This window comes from Etheostoma cragini, chromosome 18 (genome assembly GCF_013103735.1).
Source record: "Etheostoma cragini isolate CJK2018 chromosome 18, CSU_Ecrag_1.0, whole genome shotgun sequence".
NCBI classification, from domain to species: Eukaryota; Metazoa; Chordata; class Actinopteri; order Perciformes; family Percidae; genus Etheostoma; species Etheostoma cragini.
The window spans coordinates 22,497,292-22,507,138 of record NC_048424.1 but is presented as its reverse complement, the minus strand read 5'-3'; the positions used below and the strand labels follow the sequence as shown (position 1 = coordinate 22,507,138).

The 9,847-nt window shown below is 42.1% G+C and overlaps 1 protein-coding gene across 2 annotated transcripts in view; it reads left to right on the top strand.

The window, feature by feature from the left end:
• The window catches only part of elp3 (elongator acetyltransferase complex subunit 3), a 25,585-nt gene that overhangs the window by 12,677 nt on the left and 3,061 nt on the right, over positions 1-9,847 (top strand). For both annotated transcript variants that reach the window (XR_004660357.1, XM_034899811.1), the window contains exons 10-14: positions 4,543-4,736; positions 6,161-6,251; positions 7,633-7,698; positions 8,149-8,376; positions 8,604-8,685. Coding sequence is in view for 1 of the 2 variants with exons in the window: in XM_034899811.1 (XP_034755702.1) it covers positions 4,543-4,736; positions 6,161-6,251; positions 7,633-7,698; positions 8,149-8,376; positions 8,604-8,685 (661 nt within the window). In the remaining variant the exon portion in view is untranslated. The remainder of the gene's footprint in view (positions 1-4,542; positions 4,737-6,160; positions 6,252-7,632; positions 7,699-8,148; positions 8,377-8,603; positions 8,686-9,847) is intronic.

Sequence of the window (9,847 nt, the reverse complement as noted above, 5' to 3'; positions counted from 1 at the left end):
TGTGTGTGTGTGTGTGTGTGTGTGTGTGTGAGAGAAAGGAAGCAGATTAAATGTGTATTTGGCCCTCAGAGTCGTTCCTGTAACACTTTCTTTGTCCCTTCTCCCCCTAGACTTAATTTCTTCCTTTGTCTCTGCTGCCTTTTTTTCTCCCAGCGTGCTGTCTCAATATGTTCTCTCTCCCGTTCTCTTTGTTTGTCTTTCTCTCGTCTCCCGTTATCTTTCACCTTTCCCTTTTTATTTATCTCTCCTCTCTAGTCGTAACTTCTCACTCAACGCTTTCTCTTCTCCTCCATCACGAGGTCTCTCTTCTTCCCACCTCTCCTGTCGCGTCATCCATCTCTTCTCTCTCTCTGTCCTCTACCAAACAGACCGTCTCCCTCTCAGCCTCTCTTCTCCTTCCCTCTTCTCTTATGACACTGACACTGTCAGATTATAAAACTTGTGTTTATGGCTCCCCTTTGATCTACCTCATCATATCTAATCTTCCATGACACATGAATGGGGGGGGGGGGGGGGGGGGGGGGGGGAATCCAAACTAAGCAAGTCAGGATTTTTCCTGGCATCCATAAACGTCACTGCTACATTTTTAACACAGGGAGCATCTAGAAATAGTCAGACAGGAAGTGGTAGTAGTTGGATGTACAGAATATCAGAGAAGATGGGATGGGGGGAAGTAAGTTAGATAAATGTAACGCTTTCCATTTGGACTTCAGAGGACTCACACTACTCCACTGATCTACAGTTGGTGGTTGAAACGCACATAGAAGCATAGTGAGGCTACAACCGCAGTGAAGAAGACGACTGCATATATGGATGAAAATATATCAATGAAATTTGTGTTTTTGATTTGTGAAGAAGTAAAAAAAAAAAAACATTTAACTTGATTGTTGGGCTTAATTGTCGTTATGTGTAAGGATACACATAACGCATTTTGGCAAGAAAATAAATGTAAAGATAACTTTTGTTTGTTTACAAAAAGCCAGTACATTTAACCTTTAGCCTTAATTCAAATGTGTTTCACATACAAAGGGAGTGTGTCGGATGCGTATTTGGATGTCAAGTTAAAATGGGAGATGTTGTGTCGTGTCCCCAAATATTGTTACTTCTATGTGTAGTCCAAGTCTGGCTTAGCTTGCTTTGGTTTTTGAAGCTTGTGAACAAGGTGGAGCATTTAGCAGCTAATTATATTTAAATAGCCTCGTTCATGTGGACTAGGCCTTAGACAGGACAGTTTTGTTGTCATCACTTAGAATTCCTGGTGATGGAGACAGAAGCTACACACTATAGCTTCACAGCACCAGTTTGTAGGATTTGGAAGGGGTGGTGCAAAATGAATCTGAGCCCGGGACATTGAGAATGAATGGGAACACAGACTGAACCAGTTTTCACTGGATCGTCTAGGGGGTTCTCAAAACTATTCTAATTAGCAATCAGAATAGTTTAAAAAATGCTAAAATCACATCAAGATCGACACAAAGCGAAAGAGAGAGAGATTAAAGATCTGGAGAAATATTTATCTCAAGAAGGAGCAATTTGTTTGGGATGATAAGTTCATCTTATTATTACAGCTGCCACGTGACCCTTAAAAGGATTAAGCAGGAATTAGGCCTGCATGATTAACCGTTAACTCGTGATCTTGATTCACCCTGTTCGCGATTGAATTTTTTAAATAATTAGCTTTTTTTTTTAATGGCTTCTATTCTCATTTAATTTTACAAGCCGACTGCATCACAACCGCTACTACTTCTCTCAGAGTTTTAGACATGGACTGTATAAAGAAGGTGTCAAAGCGCTGCGATGCTCTCCCTTCTCTTCATTGAAGCCTCTATGTTTACAATGTGCCAAAAAAAATCTGTTTGGTGCTGCAAATTTGTTTTGTTTTGTTGTGGTTCATGTGTGCAGGCCTAGCAGGAACATCTAATGAATGGACTGATGAATGGAAATTCCAGCTCATAGGTTTTGTTTGCTTGCCGTAACCACCCTGATGAGAATGGGTGCTCTGGATTCTGCAAGTATGATGCAAATAGCAGCCAAGGTTTTAGTGGAGGGATGAAAAATTGGTAATAATAATTCAGAACTCAGTACAGAGCCCCTCAGAGCTGGTTGCCAGCTTAAGGAAGCAGGGATCTCTTAATTAGGAGTCCAAGGCCAAGGGAGCTGGGAACCCCAATTGTAATCATCTATAATATTCTTCTTCTTTTTATTATTTTTCCATTGATAAAGTGTCACTACAGCCTAAACTGTGCATGGTGGGGCACAACTCTAAATTGTCCAATTTTAAAGAATAACGGGGCAGCCTCTAGCCCCCCCAGTAAGCGCTCCATGTTGGCTGAGTCCTTAGCAGCGGCCCGGGTTCAGATCAGACCTGCAGCTCTTTGCTGCGTGTCACCCCATCTCTCTCCCTCTATCATGTCTATCCGCTATAATAAAGGGAAAAGACCCAAAATAATAATTAAAAAAATATATATAATAACATCCTTGTTCAACACATTACAAAGCCAATCGCAGTGGGATTATTATTATTAATAATATTATTATTAAAAGACAATTTTTTCATTCAAAGACACTGTAGCTGTGACTTTATCCAAGCTTTTTTTTCCTGAGTTCTCAAATGTTTTCATAAACCCAAATAAATTAGATCAGGAGATAAAACTGGGGAAATTCTATATTTTACTTAATCATAGTTACGTAGTCATAAATAAGAAATCTAAGTGGATATAAGGTTGTTCATTGAAAAATTTAATAAAAGCTGCATCACATGCGGTAGGCCTCACCTGTTTCCTCCTAGACTTTTATCACAGTAAAAGCGATTTGTCGTAAACATATTTTTTTTTTTTCAAAATCCTCCTAAGCAATGTGTACGATCTGCATGAAACCTGGCATGTAGCATCTCCAGATGGAGCTGATAAAAAGTTATCAAAGGATGACGTTCAAAAATAAAAAAAGTTGTCTAATTAATTTTGAGAAATTAGCGGTTGCATTGTACTACAGGCTATGCAGATCATGTGTTTGCCGTATTTCCCGATGTTCTCTTTGTCGCCGTTGCACTTTGAGTTCCGCTTTCACTAGTCTAGCATAGCTAGAGGAGGGTCGGGCTAGTACACACAACATTCTGGGAGGTGAGAAAAACATGCTACCATCCACCGGAGTTTAAAATTCCAACACAAAAAAAGAGGAAGGTAAATTTCCGGCTGAATTTCCGTTAGCACTCTAGTAATCCTAGAAGTGCAACGTCGTGGATATAGACTACGCTGTCACGGACGCCCTGGTCGCCAGGTCGACTCGCGCGGGGACGCTTGGACCCCGTCACATCGGCTTGCAGTTCTAGTTTTATCTACGGTTTGCATTTATGCAAAATGCTTCCTTTTCAAGAAATATCATACTTGACTGTAATGTCAGCGTGGATCACAGAGCAGCGTAGGAGCTGCAGAGGGCAGCAGCTGCAGCAGGAACAAGCCTCGCAGCCGCCTGGCTTTTATCATGGCTGTCCTGATAATGAAATTCGATTACAACTTCCTCACAGCCTGAGATCCTCTCTCACTTATCTCCCGTATACAGATGCTCCCTGTCCCTGGAGGGGGGAGGGGGGGCGACATCTTTAACAGGGTTCTTCTACACCGATCAACAGGAGCGCTGATATGCGATCTAAAATGGGAGCAGGCACAGAATTACCCTAACCCAAAAATCTAGTCTCATTTTTGGTATTGAAGCTTTATTGTCAGATTGCACGCCTTCCTTTCTTTACCCTCCCTCCCGACCCCCCTTTAGGTTTAGTGCAGGGCCATGTGGGACGTGTCCCTGTGTGATTATGAGCTGTGACGAGCGAGAGATTATGAGATACCGATAATGCGGCCTATTTTGGAGAATGTGCCTCGATTTCCAGATCTTCACGGTTCTGATCTTGATAGTCTGTAGAGAGAGGAGGAGAATGACTGGAAATCATACAGATTCCCTTCACTGCACTACACCAGACACCCAGTATTTCCTTGAAGTGAATAACTGCTCACTATTGTACAGTCTCTTTGAGATCTGCTTCGGATCAATGGAGGCAAGTTTCTACATTTAGGAGACAGTATAAAATGGACCCTTTTCTTCTTTGCTGTCTGGTCGTATGGGACATGATTGAAATACATTCCACTTTTTTTTTTAACTACCTTTAATTCCCTTCTTTTCTTCCTTTTCCCCCTTTTGTCAAAACAAAGAAAGCAAATGTATATTTGCTAGCATGACAGTCAAATTTAACACTGCAGATATGCCAATATTGTCAGTACATAAAGTGTGGTAAAAAGATAATGTCGAGAAATGTTTCATTGTTCATGTTGAAATACTTAGGAGTGTTAAATTCATTTCAGATATTTCAGAAAATTCCATTCAAGAACAACAATCAGAAACAAATTTCAATGGTGGCTGTGACTTGGAGAGTTGGTGAATTTTCCTTTCATCCTTAACATTTACAGACAAAGTGTGGATGCCTGAGAAATGCCGTCTGATTTACAGTATTGAATACTTTTACACAGATCTACTCTTATGTGTTTCTTGCAGGAGTTCTTTGAGAATCCAGCGTTCAGGCCCGATGGTTTGAAGCTGTACCCAACACTGGTGATCCGAGGCACGGGTCTGTATGAGCTGTGGAAGACGGGCCGCTACAAGAGCTACACACCCAGTGCTCTGGTGGACCTGGTGGCCCGGATCCTGGCGCTGGTGCCGCCCTGGACACGAGTCTACCGGGTGCAAAGGTGAGACAATGAACAGACCTGATAGTGACGGATGGACACTACTAAGGCTTCTATTTTCCTATGTGTTTGTGTCTAAGTGACTGATGGGAACAACAATCTTTTACATTGGTCCATGATCGCTGCATTCGCCAATCAGCGAAAACGTTACAGTGTAATGTTACCTGCCAATAGCCTTCAATTTACGTGCAATAGAAGTGATTGTTTGGCCCCAGAATATGACAACATTATGGAAAGGATCCCTACAGAGGTTGCCTTTTCTTTCTTTTAAACATAAATACCGAAATGACTATTGCCAAACCCACCAGACTATGTAAATACAGTCATGTTAGCAGTGTGAAACACAGAGCATTCAAAGTCGGCGGAAACTTAATTAAACTTTCAAACGCTGTCTTGTTTTGTCTACTTCACTGATTTACAAGTTAAACACGCTAAAAGTATTGTTTATTTAAAGCGTAACTCTCGCCAAAATGCAACCTAGGGTGCTTTTGTGAACGGACCCAAGTCAAACTTTAGTTAAAAAGCATAATGAGGACAGAAGAGCCACTTTTAAGATTCACCGTATTTTCGTTTTTTGGTTGAATGGCCTTTAGAATGGGAGTGCTTGGGGTGCTACTATGCTAGTCTCAAAATCACTATTTTTAAAACACTAAGAAGGCTCAACGCAACATGAGACTCTCTACACGTGAGCTCAGCATGGAGAACATTGATTGGGTAAACAGAGTTTACTGGAAACGGTTTTGAACAACTCACTTTAGCAGTTGGTTTTTCTGCTCGCCGCCATCTTGCCAGTTAAAATCAGAATCAGCTTTATTCGCCAGGTATGACAGACATACGAGGAATTTGACTTAGGTTGGAGCGAGCCTCCGTGTCGTGATTTGATCCAATCAAAAACAACTGGGCCCTGGACTGCTTCGAACTTCTCTGACTCTGAATTTTAGGGCTAAATGCTTAGTGAATTACTCTTAGAACAAAAACTTTGGAATCCTTTTTTGCGATCGTTTTATTTTATTTTAATATTTTTATATAGCTATGAAACACAAACAATTACAAGCAATAAACTGAGAAGGAGAACACACATATTCAACAATGTTAACCTTATTAGTTCTTTAGTGTGTAACTTTTTGATATTAATGAACGTCTGTTACATTCAAGCCATTGCCGAATGAGTGAGCGGTGACGGAAGGCTTGTATAATGTGGACATGCAGTTTTTTTTCTCATTACTCATGGGAGCGACAGAAACTATGCACTATAACTTTAAATTAGGTCTCACGCACCCCATGTTTTCCTCCTAACTCCGCCATTTAGAAGCTACTTTTAGACCTGAAAGATTTTGCAAACACAGCCCCTGAGCTATATCCCGTTTTAAAACCATTCTTCTCTCCTTTCATGTTTGACCTGTCCGTGCTTTTGTACCCCCGATTAGGGACATCCCCATGCCACTGGTGAGCTCCGGAGTGGAGCACGGCAACCTGAGAGAGTTGGCCCTGGCCCGGATGAAAGACATGGGCACTGAGGTGAGACTCAAAGGGCTTCTCGTATTAACCTGAAAGACACCCTGTCAGCTCATTTTAAGTTAGAAAGTCAATAGACTTATCCAGCTGGGGATGGATCCAAACAGGTACCACAGAACTTTGGTTGGCGGCCGCTGCCAACAGACAAATGCTGACTGACAGAATAATCAGCTATGTAAGATGACAGATTAAAAAACCTGCCGACCGAGTATAGTTTAGAACTGTTGGAGCGTAAAATTGGAGCACTCTCCCTTCCACACCCCCCGCCATTTATTGAATTTATGTTGGAAAGTAGGTATAAAGTAAATGACAACATCAGTGGAAGTTAATCCAGCCTAAAAATGCCAGAGAAAGGGGCTCCTTACCAACCAGCACAACGCATGAAGCAGAAGAACTCCTACCAACTTCCATCCAAAAAACCTTCGTAACTGTAATCAGAAACACGTACGGGGTAAAGAGCCTCCTGTAAGCTCTGGGTAGTTTCTGTTCTTTAATGACTGTCAGGCAGAAAAAGACCACACTAAAATCAGTGGCGGGATTTTCAACCGCAGAGTAACGTCAGACAATCTGCTTCCTGTTTACACCGCCATGCCAAGTGGATGCATATGGTTGTGATATATGTTGTGCTACTTTGTGAGCAGTATATTTCTAAGTGACCCCAAACTTTTGACCAGTAGTGTACATGTAAATCTGAGTTTCTTAGATTTCGACATATGCAGTATTTGTCACACACCCAAGTTTGAAAGAAATGTCTTGTCTACTGATGTTTTTATTGTGTGCTCATTCCATGCTTAAGCCTTAAACATGCTGAGTCACCTTCTCTCCCAGTGATCCTCCATGTCAGAGGCTGAGTCGTGTTTAAAGGTGGAGGACAGGAAACATGAGGTGGTCACATGTGATCAAGTAGATCAACAGCCTTTATGTGTTTGGTCTAATTATTTTATGTACTGTAGGTCTAACTAGATCATGTGTATATACAAAATGTAATAATTTTCCTTTTGGCCATTTTTGTGTTTTTTTCCTAAGTAGTTGTCCATTATCCCGTCCTCGTTCAGTATCTCTGTTTTCTGATTTGTACTTGTCTGGAGTAACTTTAAAGTAAAAATCAACACTTTTTTTTTCTTAATCGATTATTAATTTATCTGTATCAAGCATCAAATTGTTGTAGAGGGAATTGCGATGCATCTAAGAATCGATTATTTTCCCCACCCCTAATAATTCCAAACAGCAATGCATCATTTCCTGGGAATCTCTTGGGCACGTGAAGGCAATCTGGAAGGCAGGGGGGGGCAGACCCCGCTTCTCACAATGTAAACCACTACAGTCCACAGAGTTGGGTTTCTAAACTGGGTTGACCCATTTGAATGTTCCTCTCTGTGTGCAGTGTCGAGACGTGAGGACAAGAGAAGTGGGCATTCAGGAGATCCACCACAAAGTCCGACCGTATCAGGTAATGGACAGCATCCTGCCTTTTATATCCTAAACAATACAATACTTTTTCTGATACCAATTTCATAAAACAAAAAGGAATTACAACATTACAGCACAAATTTCATTCATTGTTCAGCTCCTACGACGTCTCTGTGTGTAACATAGTTTTCCCTGCCTGCCTCCACAACGTTAAACCGCCAATCAGCAGCCTTAGTAGATCTTAATAGAAGCATGCTGCATGCTGATTGGCTGACAGATTTTGATGAGAATTACTCCTTAGGTGTTGAAATTGGGTATTGAATGACAAGGCATTTTTTGATACTCAATCAAACCTGTGCCTACAAAGTATTGAATACGGTACCCAACCTTTCGTAGAAAAGATTGAAATATTGTCATGTTCTATTTCTCCAGACACTGATTGTTTTTGTGCGAGCCCTCCATTCCCTAACAAAGCCAAGTGTGTGTTCAGGTGGAGCTGGTGCGGAGGGACTATGTGGCTAACGGCGGCTGGGAGACTTTCCTCTCCTACGAGGATCCCGAGCAGGACATCCTGATCGGCCTGCTGCGTCTGCGCCGCTGCTCCCCGCAGTCCTTCCGCCCGGAGCTGAAAGGAGGCGTGTCCATCGTCCGCGAGCTGCACGTCTACGGCAGCGTTGTCCCCGTCAGCAGCCGGGACCCCAGCAAGTTCCAGCATCAGGTGGCTACACTTTAACACACAGACTCCGCACACAAAGTAAATAACCCACACAGACACAGATAGACTGACGGATTTCTTTTTCCAGCTGTGAGTCTTGATTGTTTTTCTCCGACCCCGTAAAGACAGCACTCCTGGCCTCTATTTTCTTTAGCCAATATGAGACCAGAAAAGTTCAAGACTGAGATTAACCTCAACAATCTGTTCCTTCCCCCCTCCTCCATGCTTAGGGTTTTGGCATGATGCTGATGGAGGAGGCAGAGAGAATTGCCAGAGATGAACATGGCTCGAGCAAATTGGCTGTCATCTCAGGTAAGGAACAAAACAGCATAGCACAAAGATCATCATTTATCCTCTCGTTATGAAACCATAAGCGAACGGTCTCTAAATGTAAATGGGCTGTTTTTAAATAGCGCTTTCTAGTCTTAACGACTACACAAAGTGCTTTTACATAGCACAGGAACCTTTCACCGTTCACACACATTCACACACTGTGGCCGTGCTGCCACCTGCTCATCACATACACACTCACACACATTCACGGGTTATAGTGTCTCGCCCAAGGACACTTCGACATGGGACTGCAGCAATCTGGATATTGATCCGATGCCTCATTTTGGTGTCACTTACATACCTGCGCTGCTCTCTGGCCCCGCAAACAGACGTGAGCGGCGACAGACGCGTCATTGCATGTGACGCTGGTTGACATAACACAGCAGGTGGTGATGTCGGCCGCCAGTTAGAGCCAAGCAATTCTTCTGCGTTAAATCAACGCCGTGGGTACGTGGCGACAGGGACCCTACGGCGTCCAACTGGGAATGATCCTGTTTTTATTTACCAAAGTGGCATGTCAACATCCAAATTGTCAGGTTCAGCACAAATATCAGTACTAGAAAGAATTAAATAATTAATATGCGTTGTTCCATACTTTATCAGCTAAGCTATCATATAAGCTAATTCAAGTATCTGCTGTCTGAATTTAATAACCTGATGGCAGAGGAGTAAAGGTTTCAACGGCTACTATATGTATTTATATGTATGTACAGTATGTATCTATGTAACATGTACATAATTTATTACAGAAAATTAATGCAGAAAGTTCAGTTGGTCAGAAAAAAAGCATATGTAATAAATAGTGGTTCTCACACGTTTTGACATCAAGGACCCCTAAACTGACAGAAACTAGACCACGGACCCCCATTTGATTAGTTTTTTTCCAGGGGCCCCCATCTAATAGGATTTTTGGTTTTAAATGTTTTATTACAGAAACACTATGCATTAGTGAAAAACAATCTGTTAATTTTGGATGGAATTATAGTGAAAATCACTTTTTGCTTGGGGAACCCCTTCAAGGACCCCTGGGGGTCCCTGGACCCCACTTTGAGAACCATTGATGGAGCCCACTAATGTTACTGACCTCAATCAAGCTGCTTTCCTCAGCATCAGCTGCTTTCTCTCTCTCTCTCTCTCTCTC